This window comes from Orbicella faveolata, unplaced genomic scaffold (assembly GCF_042242905.1).
Source record: "Orbicella faveolata isolate gen_17 unplaced genomic scaffold, um_ofav_v1 contig_26, whole genome shotgun sequence".
In the NCBI taxonomy this organism is placed as follows: domain Eukaryota; kingdom Metazoa; phylum Cnidaria; class Anthozoa; order Scleractinia; family Merulinidae; genus Orbicella; species Orbicella faveolata.
Window position 1 is genome coordinate 4,592,501 of NW_028301554.1, and position 26,044 is coordinate 4,618,544.

Consider the following 26,044-nt stretch of genomic DNA (forward strand, 5'->3'; position numbering starts at 1 on the left):
CTTAGGAGAAGACTGACAAACTGAACACAGCAAGTTTAAAAACTTTAAACTACGCGTGACTAATAGCGTGCATATACACAAGATCTAGAGTTCACACTGGAAGAGACGTCACGAATCGCGTGACCGATTTTCTCCCTCCTAGCTGTTAGCGCCAAAAGTGAGTCAGGCGAAAAATTAAGTCACGCAAATGATTGTTTCGAATCACCGTTTTTTAGTAGTAACAATTTGCTTAACTTTCCCTTTTTGCTTACTTTTCAGGGGAAAAGGTCCTGTTATTGACGCTTATTGGTTTTGGTTTCACTCTAGTGACTCACCAAAGCTAGTGAGTATAAATAATGATTTTAGCTTAGATATAACATATTCATAGCAGACTAAAATAGTGATATAAACTGTTCCCGGTCTATTTCGTTTTAAATTTTCAACACAAAGTCAGAACCTGAGAGAATTTGTGACCGCAACGTTGACGTTAATCACTGATTACTTTTAACTTTAACGTCATGTTTTTAGACTAATCAAAACCAGTTATAAGTAGCGACGTTAGTGTGACCGAAACACGATTGGCAAGCTGTTTTAAAAACTCCTTCTTTTTAACTCATTTGTGTTTACAGACACACCGGAAAGATAAATTAATTCTTCCAGTCATTAAGTAGCCATGACTTGCACTTTTCATCCCCCATCCCGCCCCTCAATATAGAATGTATCCCGCATTTCCTAGTTGAACTGAACACATGCTGTTCAGGGTAAGATATGTTTATCCCGAATCCCGCTTGGATTTTTCTGTCAAGCTGACGTTTTGACACTCCAGAAACTTCGAAATACATCTTCCATCCATGACGTATGATAATCAGTGTTTTCTCAAAATTTCTAGAAACCCTCAAGCGGTTTTCGTAGTTTCACTTTCCAAAGCAAGTTCCGACGTGGTAAGTCCAGCTCTAGTTAACTTTGCATCGTCTGGTTTCTCTCTTAACTAGTTAAAGTAATATATAGCTGTATTATGATAGCCACGAAATTCAAACAATCATAAAGTGATGATCAACTGCACGCTCCATTGTTTGCTGGTAAACAACAAAGTTTGTGGCTCTGTCAGTTCTGATGTCTGTTGCCATCGAGAAACGAGAGTTTGAAATCAACCAAATCGTTCAAAGTACATTATAAAGTAAAAACTGACGAAAAGTCAATTCACAGTCTTCCATATCTTACGACAAAACGATGACAAAAGTAGCTTTCATTAGTTGTCTTATTTCTCTTCAGAGTAATTCAGTCTGTAACAGGAAGGCCTGTAATATACATTCTATTCACCAGCAGACACAGAATTTAATAGTAGACTAGTGTGGCTTTAAACTAATCCAAGAAACTTCGGAAGAGCGAACAAGGATGCCAAGATTTATGTTGGAAGGTCCAGGACTGTGATTAATCTTTCGTTTTGCGATCATACACAGTGTGTTAATTACATAACCAAAACGTTTCTGTTGGTTAATCTATGAGAAACATCAAACACAATACGTTAACAGCTATTGTGTTTTATGCATGGTTAAGCCAGAAAGAACGAAAAACAGACAGAGAACTTTGTCTAGCTTGATAACCATTTCGCTGATTATAAGGTATGGACACCCAAATTTGTTTGAAAGCTATTGGACTTTACCGTCAGTGTTTAGCAAAGAACTGATTTTATTCGATTGTTTTGCACAACTTTTGAAACTTATTTCAATATTAATTTGTTTTGATTCCTATTGGACCTCCTATTATCTTGCAGGGAAACTCCCTCAGTGCTGTTTCAGGGTCTATTACTTTTGGTTTCATTTTTATCAGAAGACTGAGAAACTGAACACGGTAAGTTTATAAACTGTAAGCTGATTTTTAAGACTTTAAATTTACGCTGGGAGAGGTTTGCATGAATCGCTTGACTGATTTTCTTCTTGTTGTAAGAACTATTAGTAAGTCACGTCAAAAATTGAGTCACGCCAAAAATCAAGTCACGCGAATAATTGTTTGGGAGCATCGTTTGCGCAGGAGTCTATCTTTTTGTCGAGGGTTGAGGGTCCCGTGTCGAGGGTCGAGGGTAACATATATTTTTTTCTGAGTTTTTTTTTTTTTTTCAAATGTCATAAATCGAAGGAGTCGTGAATCCAAGGCTTGTCAACCCCATTTTACATGACCATTCAGTACATTTGAATGTGCATTTGCACATTGTATTTTCTTTGTCATAACATACAAACGAAGAGCCCGGTGGGGAAAAGGTTTTCTAGTTCTCACCGTCGCTTCCAACTTCCGGTCAATCAAAATTCAAAGTTTTGGGAAACTTCAAAGTTTACCCGTCCACTTGGGAACGTTTTGGCGCCACTCCGCAAACACTTGAAGAGAAACAAAGTCAGCAACGCATACGGGCATTTTGTCTTTTGCAGTTTTGAAAATCAGAATGGGTGATAGGAAATTAATAGAGGATTTTCTGTCGGATATCAGTTACTTAGCCCATGTGAAAGGTTCATCGAGGAAAAGAGGCAAGAATTAAAGTTCAAGCTTGAGGAAGCAAGCGCTAAAGAATTAACAAATAAAGAAGCCTCGACTGTGCTCTGTTCTGTTGTAAAGCACTTAGGAAGCGGTAGAGCACGAAAGAAGTGTAGGGGAAAACACGAGACGTAGTCGAGTGTTTTCCCTACTTCTTGAGTGCTCTACCGCTTCCTAAGTGCTTTACAACAGAACAGAGCACAGTCGAGGCTTCTTTATTTGTTTTATGATAAAGAATCCGATAATTTCCCCACGTATTTGGCTGAATTTTCGAACCAAACTTTATTTTCCAAACGAGCAAAAGTGGCGTCAGCCGTGAACTGTTCTCCGATAAAGCACGCTAAAATAAGCCAATCATAATCCTTGTTAGAATTGTTCAAATAATTTGATTGGCTAACGAAGCGACAGCTGTCGATCACAAACTGGACTTCAACTAAGCTTACAGTTTCGAATAGTTTGAGCGGCTTTCAAGAGAAGAACGATGCCTTCAAAGTTCGCTTTTAAGTTAATTTTTAAATACGGATCTAAAGGCAGGTGAAGGTTTATAGTCCAGAGGAATCCGGCCGTATCGTGGCCCATGAAAACGTGCACTTTTCCAGTGGAAACGCGGAGCTCAAAGCTTGCGGATGAAAATGCAAAATGCCGATTTGAATTTGAAAGGAGCCACAGTTATTTACGGCTTGTAGCCGCATGTAGCAAGATTGCCCGAACTAGCTTAGAAGTTAGAAAGACTAAGAGGCTCCCAGGACCACTACTCCGAGCACAGAAAAGAATATCAGAGCAAGCTTTGCACTGACCACTCGTCGGTTCACTTCGCTGAGATGACCGGAGAACGAGCGTTACTACACTACATGTAAGTGTGGTTTGAGCAATTGAGCATGTTTACAAAAATAAAGCTTCTCATCGTAAACAGAGACAGTTCAGTTGTTGTTTTCTGTCGTTGTTTTACTTCTTAAGTATAATTTCTGCCTTCGTAACAAATACAATGTCTTTTATCGAAGCACTGTTTAGGTTGAGAATTTGTTTATTTCGCTACGTGTTTTGTCGGCGGTAATCTAGCAAAACTTGTTATTTTCGTACAGTTTTAACACTACTGTTGCTAACAATGGTCTCTGTGAGCCATATTTACTACAGACAAATAGCTCGTTTCCATTGATGCGTTTGTCTGAGTCACAGGGGATTAGTCCAGCTGTTAAGGGACAAAATTGTTCGTTTTTTGATAAAAGCATCAAACTTGGCAGGGTCACTAACCTCTATAAGACAAATATTTCCTGATATGGAGCCATGCCAAATTTTCTTCCAGAATCATGGAATGCGCATGTCAAAAATATGGCATACAAGGCCCTTACATGGAAACGAGGCTGATGCAAAATACCAGTTTTTTTTTTTGCCTTCTAGGACTACCATACCTAGTGTCTTCCTTTTTTAATACAAGAAATTAACCATTGCCTTTGAGTCTTAACTTATGTCACGTGATAGTCACGTGACCATTATGTTCAATTACCAGCAGAGGAATACGCACTAATGAAATCATTACCAATTTTAGAACTACCAAAGAAATCATTCCTTCATTGAGGTTTGCAGGATCATTTCTAAATTAAAATGCCAGTAGCAGTAGTAAAAAAAACAACTAACCAACAATCAAACAAACAAAACAAAGCAAAATATTATCTATTAAATCACGTTCTTTTCCCACTTTTTCTTTTCATTTTGTTCACTTTTTTTTCTAACTATCTATTTTTCTCTATTTATCATGGTAATAATAATAGTAATAATAGTAATAATAAAAGTAACAATAGTAATAATAATAGTAATAAACCATTTGTAACTATTGATAGACTGGCCCGCCTAGACTAGCATAGCTATCCGCGGGCCAGTCCAACTGTAAAATGTAGGTTTTATTACAAAATAAAATGATGGCGATGAATGATGATGATTTTTTACGTACCAATTTTATTATTTGCAATGTAGATTCTATTATCTAGACTAGGAAATTCAAACCTTGAATGTATGTTTTGGATGTGCGAAAAACGTAATATCAAAACTATGCATCAAATCGAGGCTGAGATACAGAGTCAATATATATATAGGTTTGATTGACTTGATTTTCTTGAGTTACTTGCTTACTGTGATTGAGACACCTTTTCTATTTCGCGTTTGAAACTTTCAAATATGCCGGAATAGATCAGGTATGTCACAACATTAGCTGAACTTTTTAGTCTGAAGGAAACGTTTTGAAAAACAGCTTTCATTGGCTGTAACGTTCCTATAAGCCTGCTTTTAAAAACGCTGGCTGAATAAAGGTTCTTTTAGTTCTAATTTCCACCACAACTGCACAAACCGGTACAGTCAAGAGTAGCCTTCAAGCATATGTTAATTTTTTAAGAGAACAAGAGTTTCCAATCACTTTGCTGCAGTATTTTTCAAAGGAAATGCAGAAAAAATGTAAATAGCATTAAAATGTAAAATACATCAATCATGTCAATTTAGATAATGCAGCCTATGAATTTGTTTAGGTTGCTTTTAAAGTACGTTCTAAACTTAAATGAGAAAACAAGATTGTAACACGACCTACTGGATGGTATATTTTATGTCTGTGAGAAGTGTTGTCTTTAATCTTTAATCTTTAATCATTATTTATATACGGTAAGAATAACATGTCTAAGATCCTAAACCTAAAATTCTAATCCTAATATCATATTAACTTACAACAACATTCTACTTATAAACCTGATTTCCGTGATTACAGGGTAAGCTGTTCCAAAGGGTTGCGCCGCTGTAACTAAAACTATTTTTCATGTAGTTAGTTCTCGGAGAGGGAACAACAAGTTTGTTAACCGAGTCCCTCAGAGCATAATTTGATTCATTTCGTGTTACAAATTTAGAAGTGAGATATTCGGAAACCAGACCGTTTAAAGACTTGAAAACCATTAGAGCTTTCTGAATTTGGCATTGAAATTGCAAGTCCTTCCAGCTGAGTTTGTGAAACAAGGAATCGACATCAGCGTCATAGCCCGATGAAGTTATTACTCGTGCAGCATGGTTTTGTAGTTTTTGTAGCCTGTTAGATAATGTTTTGGCACAATTACCCTAGACTAGGCTGCAGTAATCAAAGTGAGGTTGAGGTAGTGATGTTGCATATGCAGAGTAGGGTAGATTGAGGCACAAATGACTTAAGATGATTCCTTAGTATTGCATTGCGCATCCCTAAGTCATGAGCCCGTGCGCGTGCAAAACGTGAGAGATTTCCCTCAAACTAAGCTCGATAGCGAAATAAATGCTTCTTTTCTCTTAAACGAGCACGGTGACCCCCGATTTTTTCTCGGGTATATGCTAAGAACAGTCTAATAAAGAACACATTTAAGGAAGAAGAAAGTTTGATAGTAGAACATGGTTTTTTTTGGAAAATAGCTCCGTACTGGGTGTATTTTGGCCAAGGCGAGGACAAGCTAACCACGGAACCGTCCGAAAAAGTGCAATATTCCCACAACCAGGCAATCAAAAACGGCTTAAATAAAGCAATCCTGCTTATGTGAATAAAAGAAGCTTTACTTTCAACATAAAATTTTGTGTCTTTCAAGCAACCAAGACTTAATTCTGGAACGACACCGGTTTCGCCCCGTGGCGAGTTCGCCCCCACCATAAAATTTCTATTTCGAGTTCGCCCCAAAATTTTGTGTTCGTGTTTACGTAGTTGTTATCGAGTTATTAAAAGTTCTCGAAGAATCATTTCAGTCTATGTATGTTTATGTCATGTCGCCATCAGGGAGTCTCGCCACCAACGAACTCCCGGTCGCCACCGGCGAAGTCAACTCGCACCAAGCGAAGTCACCTCGCCACCAAGCGAAGTTTCCTCGCCACCAGCAATCTAATAAGGCAGTGGGTAAAAGAACGAAGAATAATTTCTATATGCGACTCGATCTGGTGGGGGCGAACTCGATCAAGTTGAGTCGATGTAGGGGCGAACTCGGTGGGGGGCGAACTCGCCATGGGGCTTAACCGGCAGCTACCTAATGCAATTTTGTATGAAGGTGATTCGAATTCTTAACGCGCAACCAGTAAAAACACCCCATTTTAAGAGCCTGCTGACGCGTTAACAAGCACGGTGACCCCATTCTTTTATTGCATTTTTTTAATGTTCTTATCATGAATGTTAATTATGCCAAGTTGCAAAAAAAGTTTGATAGTAGAACAATTTCAAGGGATTTACAAAAAATTTTTACTAACATTTTTACATTTTTTAAACCAGAGTAACGTTTTTCAATCATGAATTAACCACCTGGTTACAGGAACATTTTTAAAATTTCAAGGGAATTACCTTAACTAAATTTATGGCTCCAATTGCAGAAGCGATCTTTTTACACATGCAGTTGATGTGGAAATGCCACGTCAGATTTTCATTGACATTTACTCCAAGTGATTTCGCAGAGGAAACTTGTTCAATAGGAACATTATTATTGCAGAGTTCGAGTGTATCAGATAGAGTTCTTAATCTTTGCCTAAAGCCGATCAATATAAATTCCGTTTTTGTAGCGTTCAAGGTAAGTCTGTTAGACACAAGCCATTTGCTTAGTTTTTCTATGTCGTCAGATAGACTAGACTGAATCGGATGCAAATCAGTACCAGCGTAACTAGTGTGGGTGTCATCAGCATACATTCTAGGTATGCTAAATGATAGACAGTTAGGCAAATCGTTAATATAAATTAGAAATAAAAGAGGACTAAGGATCTTTCCCTGTCGCACACCACATTCAAGAGTGGTGAAGTCAGAGAGACAGCCATAAATGGAGCACCATTGTGTCCGCTTAGTCAGATACGATTTAAACCAATCAAGAGTTTTCTCTGGATTTCCGCGCCGAAATTAGTTATATCCCATTAAGCCAGACTTAAGAAAATCACCTCAATAGCCAACATAGATCCATCCTTTGTCTCGGCCTCGATTTGATGCAAAGCCCCAATATTACATTGTGCATGCCGAAACACAGGTTTCTAAGTTGAATATCTTATTACTCTATATTGTAATGTTCAAAATAATTACTTCTTTTTATTTGCGAGGAAAAACGAGAAAGAAGAGGAGAAAAAACAAATATTAATCGTATTAATACAATTTTGGATATTAGTTTATTGTTTATTGAAAATGATGGTCACGTGACTAATCACGTGACAAATGTTTCGATTCCCAGATACTTTATAAGCAGCTGTTATATTAAAAAGCAAGAAATCTAGGCAAAGTATTCCGGAAAAGGCTTAGAAATAAGCATTTTAACTTAGCCTCGCTCCCATGAAGGGGCCTAATATGTCATTTTTTGACATGCGCGTAGCGTGCTTCTGAGTGGAAATTTGGGATGGCTCCATATCAGAAAATGTTTACCTTATAGAGGTTAGCCATCCTGGGAAGTTTCATGCTTTTATCACCAAATGAACAACTCTGGTTATTTTTGGCTCTTAACAGCAGGACTAGATGTTTAATTTGGGGCAAATTTGTCAAAATTCCGAAGCAAAACTTTGAAAGCCAACTTACCGTCATCAACCCGTGCTCTGTTCTCTGATAAAGCACGCTCTTTCAGCCAATCAGAGCGCGCGTTATATGGAAACTTTGTTATAAAAGAACTTGAAGAAACCCCTGCCAAGATAAGAGACGTAGCTTCCGCGCTTGGAAATACCGGTCAACGCTATGTAATTGTCATGTAAGAAAGCACACAGTACGCACCTGCCGAATGACAAAATGTGAGTCAGTGTTTTTCTGCGGAGAGTTGAGTAGGCATCCAGATGAAAAACAGGAGTTTCAGGAGCAAAAAAGGGAAATAGCAGCATTAGAGACGGCCGCCGCGAAAATAAAACTGGATTTGAACTGGCTTTCTCCCGAGTAAAAATAGTTCTTTGAATAAACACGTAGAGGAAATTTTACTTGAAAAGTTTCCCCATCGATTTCCTATCATTCATTCTGACTAGGTGTAAAATACTAGGTGGAAGATTGTATTCAACAAGTCTGAAGGATGTAGCTTAGCTAGAAGACGCTCAGTTAATTTGTATAATTTTCCATGCATTTGTCTGTATTTTTTTTTTCCGCGAACCGCGTCCACCCAGCCAAATTTACAGACAAATGTATGGAAAATTAGAAAAATAAACTGAGCGTCTTCTAGCCAAGCTACATCCTTTAAACGTGGTGAATACAATTCTCTAGCTAGTATTTTAACGTTGCGATCCACAAATTGTGTAAAATTTAAATTTGGAAAAGTTATTTGCCATCGGATTCCCATACAAACACTGTAATTTCTAATATGTAGTCTATTTAAGCTCGCAAATCTCACAGATATTTTTCATCGCGACCCATCGCAAACACCTGCAAGTTTACCGAAAGAGAGTGGTAGTTTAGATCGCAGATCAGATATTTATTTAACAGCGAATTCAGCGGAGGAGGAAAATAGCCTTAAATTTGCCCCCATCGCCTCCCGGAGGGGGCGGGGCGGGGGGGGGGGTAAGTCCCTTATATGGGCTATGTAGGTATGTGCGGCCCCAAGGGGTATGGTTTTTCAGCCGTTTTGGTCATAAATAGGGTATCGATTTTAGCCATTTTGGTCATAAATAGGCTGTGGATTTTGCACTCTAGCCTTGATATGGGTATGTTTTTAAGAAGCCACTTTTTCACCATTATCGAAAAGAAAATCAACCACCCCTTCACAAATTATGTTTACAGTAATTTAACATTGGTCTGAACTAGGGAACTAATTGTTACGCAGGTCTGAAACAAGGTTTTGATTTAAGGGTCAGGTCATAAATAGGGTTTCAAATTTACGGTCGGGTCATAAGTAGGGTAAGGAATGTCGCAGATTTTGGTCATAAATAGGGTAAGGGTTTTGGGAAGCGGGCTGCACACCCCCGCCCAATTTTTCCGGGTGTACCCCCCCCCCCCTCACTCCCGGGCATCGCCTCCAGATTTCACCTACAGTTCCTGTTTGATAGATGGCAAACGAATATTTCTCATCGCGCCCGTCAATATCACTGGAAAACAATGAAGCCAACACTCCACGAAATCGCATTGGTAGTAACACGACCTAAACCATTACAACGAGATAGAAAAAGAGGTACACAAACGAAACCAGGGAAGGCGTTTTTATTTGTTTTCCACAATGAAAAATTTGAGTGAAGCTAAAAATGTGAAATTCGAAGCGAGTGGGGTACTTTGACACAACATTGTCATGATCAATACAAATGTTAACGCGAAGCACATTCCGTTATCCCTGTGTTATCTTTTTGTTGAAGAAATTAAAAGTGTAAAACTGAATGCTTGGATTTATTTCTACGCAGATAGCCACTCAAAAGTTGATGGCATTAGTACATCGGCCAAAGCATCCAGCGTGATGAAGTCACATGAAAACCGGACTTTGAATGTTATAGAAGGTTATAGATAAATAATCAGGGCTGTGAGATATTATTAAACCCTCCACATGGGACCCAAAAAGATATCTGAATCAAGCAGACTACATAAATTATCTTTCTCGCTGTAGCACAGACGTTTGTGATATGAAGTGCGATCATGTTAGCAGACATTAAACTAAATCGGGCAGGAACATGTAGACCGGACTCGACTAAGCGGCGGAAATCGAGCCTACAGCAAAGAGTAAAAAAAACAAACCCAGAAAAAAAAATATTACCCTCGACCCTCGACATGGGACCCTCGACAAAAAGATAGACTCGAAAAAAATATATATTAACCTGGAACCTCAACCCTCGTCCCTCAATCCTCGACCCTCGACCCTCGACCCTCGACCCTTGACATGGGACCCTGGACCCTGGACCCTCGACAAAAAGATAGACTCTCGATCTACTATTTAAACCCAAAGAAAGAACCCAGGAGAATTTGTAACCGTAATGTCGACCGTAATCACTAATTAGCTTTAACCCTGACGTCATGTAATTTAAGACTGATCATAATCAGTTGTAGTTAATGACGCTGGTGTGACCGAAACGAGATTGGAAAGCCGTTTTAAAAACTCCTTGTCCCTTTCACTCATTAGTGATTCCAAACACTCCCGAATGGTATTTTAATTTCTCAAATCACTGTGTAACCGTGCTGTTTTTGCTGCTTTTCATCCCGCATCCCGTCCCTCAATTTCAAAACTATCCCGCATTTCCTGGTTGCACTGAACACATGCTGCTCAGGCGAAGATATGTTCATCCCGAATCCCCCTGTCCACATCCCGCCTGGATTTTCAGCTTATCTCGCATCCTGTCAAGCTGACGTTTTGACACTGCAGAAACTTCACAATACATCTGCCATGCTTGACGTATTATGATAATCAGTGTTTTCCCGAAACTGATCGAGAGCTCCTCAGGTGGTTTTCTTAGTGTCACTTTCCAAAGCATATTCCACCGTGGTTCATACAGCTCTAGCTAACTTTGTATCGTATAGTTTCTATCGTAACCAGTTAGAATAATACATAGCTCTATTATGAAAGCCACGACATTTAGACCATTATAAGTGACGGTTAATTGCAAGCTCAGTCCATCGTTTGCAGTTTTGGGCTCTGTCAGTTCTGATGTCTGTTACCATGGGAAAACGAGAGTTTGAAATCGACCAAATTGTACAAAGTACATTATACAGTAAAAACTGACAAAAATTTACGGCGTTCAATATTTTAAAGCAGATCGATGGCAAAAGTTGCTTTCATTAGTTGTCTTACAGTAATAGCCCACATATAAGAACCTGGGTTTTAAGAACCTGTTAGGCTAAAATTTTCATTTTAAGCCCCCTCCACATAAGAACCTATTAAGGCTAAAATTTTAAGTTAGGTTCTTATCAGTGGGGTTGCTGTAAAAGTGTATAGGTAGAAGCTGCTGAATTAAGATCATCATCTATTTAAAAGCAACTTGACATAACTTTTATTTCAAGCTTAAGTACCATGTTGTATGTCGATTGTGTTTGCCATTCAAATAATTCCCGAAGTATTTGCAAGTACTGTACTCTACTACAATATCAAGGAAAGCTTTCTGACCATCTCCAACTCTGTGAGAATCACAAAATATTAAATGTAAAATATCAAATTATGAATTTGGTGTCAACATGAGTTTCTTTGTTATGTTTTGTTAAGGACATATACTGTACCTGCACTGAACCGCCTAGAGGCATTGCTCTATGGTACAAATAAATGATTTATACAATGTACTGTATTATGAGATGATATTTATATTATATATAATATTTTCAGATGAAATTCATATGAGAATATAAGAACCTATTTTAAGAACCTTGGTAGCCTAAATTTGCTTTAAGTATCATTTATATAAGAACCAATTTAGGCTAAATCGAAAAATTCAGGTTCTTATACGTGGGCTATTACTGTATTTCTCTTCAGGGCAAGTCAGTGTGCCTATGAAAGGAACCAGCGTGGAATGTTAATTATATTAATCAGCAAACACAGAGTTTAATAGTAAACTTGAGTGGGTTCTAAGCTCGAGAAACTTTAAAAGAGCAATCAAAGATATTAAGATTTATATTGGAAGGCTTCGGAAGGAACACAAGCTTTCGATTTGCGATCATACACAGTGTATCAGTTACATAATCGGAACGTTTCTGTCGACATTCTTTAAGACAGAACTGAGTTAATAGCTATTGTGTTTTATGCACGGTTAAGAATAAAGAACTTTGTCTAGCTTAATAAATATTTCATCGATAATTAGCCATAGTAAAAAACCCAATATGCTTTGAAAGCTATTGGACTTTAACGTCATGCAGTATTTAACAAAGAATGGGGATCGAAAAATTGTAACTTACTTTCGAATGCTTGCATTTGATTGTTATGCACAACATTTGAAACTTTTTGTTTTAATTTAATTTGTGTTGACTTCCCATCAGACCTCCTATTGTCTTTTAAATAGATTCATGAGTGTATCAGAGAAAACTAAGATAACTTTGTGGCTACCCTTGGTAATGATGATACTGGCCTTGATTTGGTTTTTATTGTTGGTTTGCGTTTGTTGGGGCACCTATTTACTAAAACAACAGTACTGTTTCTTCTTTGTCTCTACTTTTGGAATAGGTGTATTGTTACAATCTAATTACCCTTTTAGTTCCCTAAATTTGTTGAGCATCTTGTATGTATGGTTAGAGCGCTCATTCCCATTAGTTTGGTCTCGATTTAATTTAGATAGGAAACCAAGCGCCATATGTGATTAATTTTCTTGTCTCGTCCTTGTTCAGGTAATGCGACTTCAAAACAAAACCTCTGACTGCCAAATTGAACTCTAAACAACAAAAATGAGAAGTTAGAGAAAAGATTTGTACGCGGCCTAAACCTTAACGGTGACTCCTGAGGGAAAAAAACGGAACAACAAAAAATTAAACGCTTACAAACGGAAACGGACTCACTTCGGGCGGCATGAATAACTCTGACGTCATGAACTAACTGTACTTTATGACGCTTGTGTGGCCCAATAGATAGGGTGTGATTGAGAAACCATTCAAAAACTCGCGTTCCGCGTTTTATCAGGGCTTCGAGATACTGGAAAACAATAGCAGGACTCAGCTAACGAACTCGTCCTTTCATCATTAATTTTTCGCGTTTGGATCAGCAATATTTGTACAGACGAGATACTAGTCCAAAGCAGGGTTACCCTACCGTTGGATTCTCTAGTAACCACTCATACACCTACCTCTACAATCGTGGAAAAAAGTCCTTGGGACACTTATGTAATTTAACCAATTGTATGTGTTTTACTACTGAAGTTTGAAAAATGCGCTGCTTCCGGCTTTTGAAAACACGTTACTGTTCCCCCTCCCCACCCAATAAAATGTTGAAAATCAGAAGACATTGTAGCCTGCGTAGCAAGCGTTTCCGTGGGGTTTGGAAGAAAGACCAAGGAAAGGGATTTTCGGTGTTTTGTCTGCGCGAAAAATGGGACGAGAGCCAAAAAAAAAAAAAAGAAAGAGGGGGGTGGGAGAGGGGAAGGAAGGAAACGCTTGCAGAAAAACCCCTGTATTTTGAAAACCTCCGTTCGCCAGCGAACGAAGCTCGTGATTGGCTGGGCCAGTCCAATATATTGACACGTGTCGATCAAAGGTATCTTTTAAAATACCTTTGAGTGCCAGACAAAGGGAGAAGACGCGTTCGAAGCTTGTTTACAAAACGCTTTAACTTTTCTCGCTGAACGAGGATTTAGTCGTCAGCTTCGACAGTACGGTAGAAATCCTGTAGTGCAATGCCGACGCTTTGGTTTTTCGAAGCCTGCACATTATTGCAGAAGCAAGCGCGGCACAATTTGCAGCTGTTCCTTTAATTTTACCATCACTTTCTTGAATGCCACATACGCCAAGGACAAGATAATAAACCACGGGACAGAAGATTCGCACTACTGCGTGGGAAAACTTAGTGATTTCGTCTGGCCAAGGGGAAGATTATCTTTATTCAGATACTGGTCAAGATTATCGTTATTTTCCCTCTCAGATGTTTGAAGCCTCTCCTAGCCAAATTTCAAAGTTTTTCGAGAAGACCTTCCGTTGTTTGTTTTTGCTACAGGCGATAACACTCGAGCCCATTTGCGGATCTGTCGTTTCCCGCAAACGCTTCACTACTGGAGTCGCCTTTGTGGGAGTTGACTTGCTAATTTTACCTTGTATCGATTCCTGAACGAATTAATACAGTGATCCAAGATTTCGAACCTTGCGAACACAAGGATTACTACCGCGACTTGAACACTTCTCACATCTTAACTTTCTGGCAGATTTGTACTAAAACTTCATCCTTGCAGTTCTTCCTTATAGACGGATTGAGTAGAAATATAGCTTGATTATAAATTACAAAATTTTATTCATCGAGATTTCTCCGTCCCACCGTGCGTTCGTTGTTTCAGACATATTTTGACAGGTTTTAAGTTTATTTTGGTTCAAAGTTCACTTCCGCCAAGGAAGGCCGAAGATTTTATTAGTTAATTTAATGACAGCCGATGACAGCACGAAATCTCAGTGTGCGTACTCAGGCATGAAAGGCCAAGTGGGCGGTTTTCAAAATCCACGGGTTTGTCTGCAAGTGTTTCCTTCCTTTCCCTCCCCCTCCCCCCTCTTTAACTCACTCCATTTTTCGCGCTTTAATTCTTTGCTCCCGAGCCCCACAGAAACGCTTGCTTCGCAGGCTAAAGAAATTGAAGGTAGTAGTTTTCAACATTGTATGGGTAGGGGGTGGGGGGGGGGGAGGTAATTGAGGGGCAAGATTTAGGCAGGTGAAGTTGTATTCGCGTCTTGGGCAAGACTTTTTTATATGATGGTGGCTAAGAGGACGTACGACCGAATATTATTACTCTAAATAGCTAAAAGGCTTGATTTGTGTTATTTTTATTAGGGTACATAGACGAGAACGCCATGAATAACATATACGACATTTTACACGCCGTCGTTATTGGCTTGGTTGTTGCTACTTTCCTTCTCAACACTGGTCGTGCGCAAAAAGGCATTAAGGTCTGCAAGGAATGTTTGATCTTCCTAAATAACACAGGGCTAAAAACGGAAGGAGAAATTTTCAATTCCCTTCATATTGATATTTATGGAGCAATCTTCAGGGCGTACTGTCTTATTCCTGATCACACAGAAGCACTAATCTACGGCAGGAAACTTCTTACCATTTACCGCGAGTGTGGTAAAAAAGACAAGGAAGGAAATCTTATGGTAAAACTGGCCAACATATATCAAGAGCAGTATAAATACCTAGAAGCAAGAGAACTTTATGAGAAAGCGATTCCTATCACGAAAGAAATGAGAGACAAAAAGAATGAAGCATACATCGATGAAAAGATTGGCGTTATATCTTATCATCTCGGTGACTACGACAAAGCTAAAGTATATCTTAAGAAAGCCCTTGCCATCAAATTACAATTTGGTGACAAAAAGGGACAAGCCAGCTCGTACGGAAACTTAGGAATTGTGTTTAAATCTCGTGGTGAATATGACAAGGCTAAAGAACATCTTGAGAAAGCACTTGCCATCAAAATACAAATAGGTGACAAAGATGGAGAAGCCACCTCGTACGGAAACTTAGGAACTGTGTTTAAATCTCTTGGTGAATATGACAAGGCTAAAGAATATCTTGAGAAAGCACTTGCCATGAGAATACAAATTGGTGACAAAGAGGGAGAAGCAGCAGATTACGGAAACTTAGGAACTGTGTTTCAATCTCTTGGTGAATATGACAAGGCTAAAGAATATCTTGAGAAAGCACTTGCTATCGAAATACAAATCGGCGACAAAGATGGAGAAGCCACCTCGTACCGAAACTTAGGAATTGTGTTTAGATCTCTTGGTGAATATGACAAGGCTAAAGAATATCTTGAGAAAGCACTTGCCATCAAAATACAAATCGGTGACAAAGATGGAGAAGCCAGCTTGTACGGAAACTTAGGAACTGTGTTTAAATCTCTTGGTGAATATGACAAGGCTAAAGAATATCTTGAGAAAGCACTTGCCATCAAAATACAAATCGGTGACAAAGATGGAGAAGCCACCTCGTACGGAAACTTAGGAATCGTGTTTCAATCTCTTGGTGAATATGACAAGGCTAAAGAATATCTTGAGAAAGCACTTGCCATCAAAATACAAATCGGTGACAAAAGGGGAGAAGCCAACTCGTACGAAAACTTAGGAATCGTGTTTAAATCTCTTGGTGAATATGACAAGGCTAAAGAATATCTTGAGAAAGCACTTGCTATCAGAATACAAATCGGTGACAAAGATGGAGAGGCCAGCTCGTACGGAAGATTAGGAACTGTGTTTACATCTCTTGGTGAATATGACAAGGCTAAAGAATATCTTGAGAAGGCACTTGCCATGAGAATACAAATTGGTGACAAAGAGGGAGAAGCAGCAGATTACGGAAACTTAGGAACAGTGTTTCAATCTCTTGGTCAATATGACAAGGCTAAAGAATATCTTGAGAAAGCACTTGCTATCGAAATACAAATCGACGACAAAGATGGAGAAGCCACCTCGTACCGAAACTTAGGAATTGTATTTAGATCTCTTGGTGAATATGACAAGGCTAAAGAATATCTTGAGAAAGCACTTGCCATCAAAATACAAATCGGTGACAAAGATGGAGAAGCCAGCTTGTACGGAAACTTAGGAACCGTGTTTAAATTTCTTGGTGAATATGACAAGGCTAAAGAATATCTTGAGAAAGCACTTGCCATCAAAATACAAATCGGTGACAAAGATGGAGAAGCCACCTCGTACGGAAACTTAGGAATCGTGTTTCAATCTCTTGGTGAATATGACAAGGCTAAAGAATATCTTGAGAAAGCACTTGCCATCAAAATACAAATCGGTGACAAAAGGGGAGAAGCCAACTCATACGAAAACTTAGGAATCGTGTTTAAATCTCTTGGTAAATATGACAAGGCTAAAGAATATCTTGAGAAAGCACTTGCCATCAGAATACAAATCGGTGACAAAGATGGAGAGGCCAGCTCGTACGGAAGATTAGGAACTGTGTTTACATCTCTTGGCGAATATGACAAGGCTAAAGAATATCTTGAGAATGCACTTGCCATCAGAATACAAATCGGTGACAAAGGTGGAGAAGCAGCAGATTACGGAAACTTAGGAATCGTGTTTACATCTCTTGGTGAATATGACAAGGCTAAAGAATATCTTGAGAAAGCACTTGTTATCAGAATACAAATTGGTGACAAACAGGGAGAAGCAGCAGATTACGGAAACTTAGGAATCGTGTTTAAATCTCTTAGTGGATATGAGAAGGCTAAAGAATATCTTGAGAAAGCACTTGCCGTCAGAATACAAATTGGTGACAAAGAGGGAGAAGCCATCTCGTACGGAAACTTAGGAACTGTGTTTACATCTCTTGGTGAATATGACAAAGCTAAAGAATATCTTGAGAAAGCACTTGTTATCAGAATACAAATTGGTGACAAACATGGAGAAGCAGCAGATTACGGAACCTTAGGAATCGTGTTTAAATCTCTTGGTGAATATGAGAAGGCTAAAGAATATCTTGAGAAAGCCCTTGCCATCAGAATACAAATTGGTGACAAAGAGGGAGAAGGAGCAGATTACGGAAACTTAGGAATCGTGTTTACATCTCTTGGTGAATATGACAAGGCTAAAGAATATCTTGAGAAAGCACTTGTTATCAGAATACAAATTGGTGACAAACGGGGAGAAGCAGCAGATTACGGAAACTTAGGAATCGTGTTTAAATCTCTTGGTGAATATGAGAAGGCTAAAGAATATCTTGAGAAAGCACTTGCCATCAGAATACAAATTGGTGACAACGAGGGAGAAGCCATCTCGTACGGAAACTTAGGAACTGTGTTTACATCTCTTGGTGAATATGACAAAGCTAAAGAATATCTTGAGAAAGCACTTGCTATCAAAATGCAAATCGGTGACAAAGATGGAGAAGGAGCAGATTACGGAAACTTAGGAATCGTGTTTCAATCTCTTGGTGAATATGACAAGGCTAAGGAATATCTCGAGAAAGCACTTGCCATCAGATCACAAGTCGGTGACAAAAAGGGAGAAGCCAGCTCGTACGGAAACTTAGGAATTGTGTTTAAATCTCGTGGTGAATATGATAAGGCTAAAGAACATCTTGAGAAAGCACTTGCCATCAAAATACAAATAGGTGACAAAGATGGAGAAGCCACCTCGTACGGAAACCTAGGAACTGTGTTTAAATCTCTTGGTGAATATGACAAGGCCAAAGAATATCTTGAGAAAGCACTTGCCATGAGAATACAAATTGGTGACAAAGCGGGAGAAGCAGCAGATTACGGAAACTTAGGAACTGTGTTTCAATCTCTTGGTGAATATGACAAGGCTAAAGAATATCTTGAGAAAGCACTTGCCATCAGAAAACAAATCGGTGACAAAGATGGAGAAGCCACCTCGCACGGAAACTTAGGAGTTGTGTTTAGATCTCTTGGTGAATATGACAAGGCTAAAGAATATATTGAGAAAGCACTTGCCATCAAAATACAAATCGGTGACAAAAGTGGAGAAGCCAGCTCGTACGGAAAATTAGGAACTGTTTTTAAATCTCTTGGTGAACATGACAAGGCTAAAGAATATTTTGAAAAAGCACTTGCCATCACAATAGAAATCGGTGACAAAGAGGGAGAAGCAACAGTTTACGGAAGCTTAGCAGCATTTTATCAATCAGTTGGTAAATATGTCATGGCTGAAGATTATATTGAAAAGGCACTCTTAATTGCTGGAGAAATCAAGGACTTAGAGAGAGAGTTTAAAATTCTTTGTCTTCTTACTGTGGTGAAGTTATCTCAATACAAGATCCAGGAAGCGTTTGACTGTCTGTTGCTGAGTATGAAGAAAAGCGAATCTTTACGAAGTTTTCTAAGGGACAACGACGATTTTAAGGTATCGTCTTCAGACGTTCGCGATTTTACCTACCGGAATCTTAGTGCATTCTTTTGCTTTTCGCGAAATCCAAACCATGCACTTTATGTTTTAGAGCTGGCACGGGCTAGAGCATTGGCAGACTTGATGGCAACTCAGTATTCTGTTGAAAGCCACATCTCAGCTGATCCGCAATCCTGGATTGGTATTGAAAATATTATGAAAAACGAAAGCAACTCTTCTTGTCTGTACATTTCTTATCATGATTTTGATCTGATTTTCTGGGTTCTCAAGACAAGTGGAATCATTCATTTCCGAAGAATAACAGTAGATGAGAAACTAGTTGGTGCCGGACTAGTTGGCAAGTTACATGATTTCTTCGCTACAAGCTTTCGAAGATTTGGTATTTTACGCGAGGAAGATTGCGAAGATCGATCTTTAAATGACGTTCAGACCCTCGCAGCATTGAGACTTATAGAGGAAGAAGATGAAGAAAGTGGAAGCTCCGAATCGAGCTTTTCTGTGTACTACAGAATGTTAATCAGTCCGGTAGATGATCTACTTGAGGAGCCCGAGCTCATTGTTGTTCCTGATCGCTGCTTAAACCAAGTTCCATTTCCAGCGTTGACAGATGAAGGCGGGAGGTATTTATCAGAAAAATTCAGAATCCGCATTGTTCCTTCTTTGACGACTCTCAAGCTCATTCAGGACAGTCCTTCAGACTATCACAGTCAGACTGGTGCTCTAATAGTGGGGGATCCAGCTGTCGGTACTGTGCGTTACAAAGGAAAGAAAATGCCCGTCTCTAGGTTACCATGGGCAAGAAATGAAGCAGCCATGATTGGACGACTGCTAGGTGTTCAACCTTTGCTAGGAGAGAAGGCCACAAAGCAGGCGGTACTTGACAGGTTACATTCAGTGAGTCTGATACATTTTGCAGCCCATGGTAATGCTGACCGAGGAGAAATTGCCCTTTCTCCGGTACGCCCTTCTGACAGGACTCCAGAAGAAGAAGATTATCTTTTGAGGATGTCGGACATTGCACAAGTTGAATTGCGTGCTAAGCTGGTGGTACTTAGCTGCTGCCATAGTGCGTGTGGGAAGATTAGAACCGAAGGAGTCGTTGGGATCGCTCGAGCGTTCTTAGGATCTGGTGCACGGTCCGTTTTGGTGGCTCTATGGGCCATAAGTGACAAAGCAACAGAGCAGCTGATGCTTCAATTCTACGAGCATCTTGTTCGTGGTGAGAGTGCCAGTGAATCTCTTCACCAGGCCATGAAGTGGATGAGAGGTAACGGCTTTGACAGGGTTTCCGAGTGGGCACCATTTATGCTGATTGGAGATAACGTGACATTTGACTTTGGAAAATAAGAGTAAGTTTCCTTAAAGAGGTACTATGACGAAAATCGCATCTTTCCTATTTAAACCATTTTAAAACATAGACAAGTAGTCTGTATGAAAAGAAAAACTCTGTTTACTATATTTAATTATCTCTTATCGTTCTAGAGGTATTCAAGTTTTTAAAATAGATGCTCCACATTATGAGCATAAGATTCTGTTACCATGGCAACATAATGGGTTTCAGACCTCCCCGATATTAAAGACCTTTCTGGCCATCTGTAGCGTTCTACATTGATATTTGCCAATGATACCTGATTTGCATGATCCAGCAAGCATATAAATATGTTAGGTCGAGTTCATAGCCTTGTTTAATATTTGTTGAGCTGTAAATCATTAAAATATTGAAATCAGGTTGAAGATTACTTGGAAAGAGTGGGTTGCTTTGGGAACCAAAATTTTTATAGCCTTAGGTGTGTTGCATGTAGGAATAATAGCCTACCAAGTTTCAATGGTTTCTGCCGCAAATTGACCGAGATAGTTCTATTTATATACTTGATGTAGTATTTGGTTGAGTGTAAGACGTCTCAGCCCTCTCATTTGCATATTTTACGCAATTTTCAAACATATCTCCGAAACCAATGCAGATATTTGCAAACGGTCAACGGATTTTTTAACCTCTCGTAGAATTCTATTTTATTAGAGAGTGTGCAGTATAAGTGTTTAAGCGTAATCTAGGTGATGCTCTGCTTAAAATATAATGTCGTTAAAAGTGATTTGTTGGCATTTTTTCAATTATACCTTTGAGCTATAAAACGCACGAAAGCTCATAATACTATTGGAGGTGCACTCTGAATGCCCTTGTAGGCAAAGACATTGCGAAATTTTTCCTGCACTGAGGCAGATACTTGAGTATGCTAAAAATCTACACAGAGCTACCACTAATAACATATCACGTTATTTTGCTAAAGCTGGTCCATTGCGTACTCCTCTCGAGCAAAACAAAATCTGCTTTCTTAAAGTGCTCCTAACCCCAAATTTTTTTTTCGCTAAAGCGAATGTACTTGTTATTTGAAATAGTTCTGCGAAAAAATTTTTGGATTCCGTGAAATCCTCGATTTTCTGTGCCCCGACGAAATCTCGAAAATAGCTCCAAAACATCGCCATTTTGTTTCACGACCGAGTTTGAGGAGAATGGGTCCAGCGGCTCTTGTGACGTCTACCCAGGAAGGTTCGATATCTCACGTCCTCTCATTTTCTTCAGGATTGTGCAATACACATTCCAAAAGTGCGCAGAAACGCCTTCCAGAGGTGCTATCGGCTGTTGCAGTAATATCCCAGGTTTAAAGAAAGATATACTGTACAATTTACTGACGATGATCGGCTAATGGTACAATAAAGACGTAAACGACGGTTGATTTTGTCGAACCGAAACAAGCGAACTGAATCTGTGAGAACCATTAAAGAATTCCCACTGGAATTTGTTCCGGAGACTTTCGAACGCTATTTTCATAAATTTTCTGCTTAAAGCTAACAAGAAATTTTTAGAAATACTACCGAAAATTTATATCTTACAATCCCGCAGTATTTATAACATAACCGGCAAAGTTGTGTGATCCGATCATGATCAAGAAGCGTATTAACTGATATGTAAATAGGTCGCAACTGTACGCCGCTAACCAGCACTTATTTCTCTTTCGAATTAGATAAAAGTAGAAAATTAATCTTTTAGAATTACATCATAACAAAATTGTTAGACTCACAGAGTTTTTCGAAGGTTTGGAAATCAGCAGTGCGACAGAGATTCTGTGCAATAGTGTCGTAAATATGACCGCGGAACATTATCTGCGGACCGCTTAGGGAACACATCCTTTTCGCTTATCCGACGAATTTCACTGCAAACTTTGAGAACAATTTACATTGGTTATTTGGAGTTACGACTTAAAACGTGTGACAATGTGAAATCGGTAATTGTATGAAATGTTTCCTTCCACCTTGTTCTCGCAGCTTCAAAAATACAGGTTCAAACAGTACGTTTTGCAATGGATCGAAGCCAATGTTTTGGAGGTCGTCAAGTCTCGAAAACTGCAACGCGTGCGTCGCTCTTATAAACATGAAGCATTCAACAGAAAGTAAAACACAAACTGGATTTAACAGGAAAATCATACCTTGACAAAATACATTCTCGCTAAGGACAAATGTAAACGGGCTATAAACACGAGTGGGAAACTTATGTTTAGTTGACGAAATTACCATCCAAAGCAGTCCTTGAGTTTTCTTTCCTGCTTTTCGTTTGCCTGCTCCTCCACTTCGTATCTAGCTTTCCACTCCTAATATACAAGCAACTCGTCGGCAAAGAAGTCTTCCCCTTCTTCGCTTGAAATATTGTAAATTGTTCTCAAAGCTCTAAGCAGTGAGTTCACAGTTGTCGAACGTGCTCGATCGAAGTTTATTTTGGTGTCTTCCAAATCGAAACTTAACTCTGACTCCAGTGACGAAACAAAATGATTCTGAGACAAAGCTTGGACGTTTTAGCCCCAAAATACATCGGAACGATTAGTTTTGTTTTCCATTTTCTCCAGCAAATACAGAGAGCTGACAGAGGCGCCATTCTGTTTGGTTCCTGGGTAGACGTCATCAGGAACCGTCGCCCAAGACTCCCTAAAACGCGGTAGTGAAATACTTCAAGCGCAACTTTGAAAGGGCATAGAAAATCGAGGACTCAACCAAATTCAAAAATTTCTTCGCCCAAATGCTTCAAATAAAGCCTAGATTCGTTTACGCGAAAAAAAATTTTGGGGTTAGGTGCACTTTAAAGAAAGAAGATATTTCATACCTTGGTTATATTGAGAAGACCTTTGATCTGTCTTATATGAAGAAGTAAATCGTTTTATTTGGCGAGCATATCTCAGTCAGAGATACAATCATTCTTTACGTTTCTACTTTTGGAGGCTTGCTTTGCACCAGCGTCATACCCAGGGTCTGACATTGAAATTCAAGATGCCGCCCAGCTTTTCCCTGAATATATGCACAGTTTGAATTAAAGAGACGATTTAATTTTTGCCAGGAGTAACTCCGCGACAAGACTGGTTAATGAGAAACGAACGTAGTAGTAGATGATCAGTGAGTAGTCAGTAGTCAGACGCAAGTACTCAAGATATAGTTTCTCCTCAGGAGGGTTACCCCTCCCCCTCCTATTCTTTACTGGTTATGTCAAAAACTCAGGCCCCCCAGATGTCGAGTTTGCTCGTGCTCTTTAAGTCCCAATGTATCCCAGGTAGGGGTGGTGTCTGCAAGCCCCTTGCCTTCAAAGCAACTTGTTCTCTACCCAGGGTCACCCAAGATTTCTCATGTAAACGGTTCTCTGCTATTCAGAAACTACCAAACAATGTTTTTCCATATACAAAGGCTCTGAGTTTACCTAGGACCATCTCTTAATGATTTACGCGGCAAAAGCATGGCAGTAGAAGCTAGAGTAAGCTTAAAATATACTATATTTCACTATAATTATCGCAAACTTCCTCGCGCCGGTTGATCATGTAAATGACAGTTGATGATAGCTAGAGAAACCAATTATTTTTCTCGAAGTATCATTGACTAAGATGCACCGTGCGACCAGAGCACAGAGCTTTGACTTCAGTTTTTAGTGTTTAAGTAGCTTCAAGTGAAAGTTCAGGTTCTCACAATTGTTTCAATTACAATAATTAGTCGTATTAAATAACAAACAAACAGAAAAACAAACAAAACAAAAAGAAGTCTGTAGTGGTCAAGGAAGCAGACGCTTTCGAGTTGGCAACCAAACCAGTGAAATCGGTTAAGTAGTAAGTTAGTCGACTAGGTGATAAGGAATAGCTTAATAAATAATACGCAACTAAATAGAGGTGTAAATAAAGTAGCTAATGCGAGTGTTTTCAGTGTTCATGTCTCGCTAGCAAATACAGGCGTTGTACAGAGGTCCTTTGAACTGATTAAAAGACGTGCATTTAATATCAATTGAATTTTTTTTCTAGATTTACGAGGCATTTTCTCTTTTTATTGGTGTTCTTTAATTTTGGCTTTTACCGACGGTCAAATCAGAAAAGTTCAGGGCAATGAAAGAGACTTTCAGCAAAGCGAAAGTAAGACCTTGATAAGTTTTAATCATAACTTGATGTTTTAGGACTCGAAACCAGATGACAAATAACTAGTTCACTCCTTTAGAGGCTCTGGAGGGGATCATAGAAAGGAGGGCACGTCATGCACCGCGCGCCTTCCATTTATCCCTACCCAGGCTTCCAAAGCGCGCTTCGAGGTAAATACATCAGTAACCGCTGAGAAGAAGAAACATTCACTGGTGTATTTTTTGCTAGTCCCATATTCAACTTCTTGGCCGCGCTTGTAAATAGCCAACTAGTGTGCCTCCTGTCAGTTTGGATTCCCCATGTTACTTCATTAACAATTACTGAGTTTAGGCAATTCTTTGAAAAGCCATTACATGTTGCAACACTTCTTACTTCTATTTCTCTGGACAATTCATTGAATCAAAAAGCAAGGATTAACTGTTTGGTTCCATGATGTCGTGGTTTTGTCACGATAGAAATGATGAAGAATGTCATCTCTTAAATCATGCAAACTACATTTATTATTATTCCATTCATTTCTTCTTCCTTTCCATTCGCCGAAAGCCCACCACGTGACCTGCAAATTACTGCCTACAAATAATGGTCTGCTCATGTGTAATACCGTCTAAATGTGTTTTGCTGCAAAAAATATTTTACTTATGCGTAATTGTAACCGGGCTCTCGGGTGAAAAACTGGCAGATCGCTTCCGTGAGCTGCCAGAAATTGACTTAAATATGAGAACAAACTTGGCGATCGAATGATAAAGCAATAATGTAGCCATCTCCGAATTAACTTTAGCCTCTTTCTTAAAGCGAGTCTTGATGCCCATCCTTTCATATGAAAATGAGATTTCATTCACATGCAAAGTAAACTCATTTTCATATGACTGGTTGTAAACCAGGCCTCGTTTTGATAAAGAGGCTAAACTTGGTTATCGCAAATTATGATCCATCAAATGTTTTTGCTGTCGCACAATTCCTCCAAATGCTTCAGCTGAAATGAAACTACACACGTCATTTTATTGAGCACGGCCGTGCGTACATAAAGATTTTGTTTATGATGGCTCAATAGGAATTAGGTAGGACTGTTATAACAACGCTTACTTTCAAGTTCGAATCAGGGTCTGCGAGCATGCGAGCAGTGCGTTTAGTTTTGCGAGCACTTTAGAAACTACAAATGGCGAATGCAACGAGCACTTCGTAAAAATTTTGCGCTAGCCGGAATCTCTCTTTTATTAGAAGGAAACGTTTTGCACCAAGTAATCTAACACGCATTTCGAGTTGCGGATTCCATGATCGGCAAACCGGTTTCAAGCTGATTGACTGAAAAAGATTCAACGCAATGAAAATTCATTCGGAGGCTTCTAGGGTCTAGCCAATGGCAGCTATACAGATCTTACAAGCTCTGAGGGTGGATTAGTAATAGTAATATTCCTTATGTCCTCATGTCTCTAAGTTACTTTCTACTTTTGCGGGTGCCTTTCGTTAAAAATTCTTACGCGCGTGGACGTCAGTTATGGTAATAGGACTGAGTGGAGTCTAACTCGGTCTGTTATCATAAGAGTGATAACAAAATCGGACGACCGTGCAGCGGGAGTCGGATTTGTTCATCGCGTTTATGATTACCGACCGAATTGGACAACACGATGTCTTATTACCAATTAATCATAAAAATTACAATTTCCCAGAATAGAAGAATAGCCAAGATATTAAAGAAAGGGAAAATTTGCATTAAAATACC

General features: G+C 39.1%; 1 protein-coding gene and 1 pseudogene across 1 annotated transcript in view; both read left to right on the forward strand.

Annotated features, from left to right (window-relative positions):
* LOC149107735 (uncharacterized) overlaps positions 1–24,196 on the forward strand; it is a 190,004-nt pseudogene extending 165,808 nt beyond the window's left edge.
* The window catches only part of LOC110057391 (uncharacterized), a 33,451-nt gene extending 9,255 nt beyond the window's left edge, over positions 1–24,196 (forward strand). The window contains exons 6-10 of the mRNA XM_089295843.1: positions 259–322; positions 869–920; positions 1,754–1,830; positions 14,841–20,238; positions 23,155–24,196. Coding sequence (XP_089151969.1) covers positions 14,861–20,236 — 5,376 coding nt within the window. The 5' untranslated portion in view covers positions 259–322; positions 869–920; positions 1,754–1,830; positions 14,841–14,860 and the 3' untranslated portion in view covers positions 20,237–20,238; positions 23,155–24,196. The remainder of the gene's footprint in view (positions 1–258; positions 323–868; positions 921–1,753; positions 1,831–14,840; positions 20,239–23,154) is intronic.
* Positions 24,197–26,044: the final 1,848 nt, after the last annotated feature.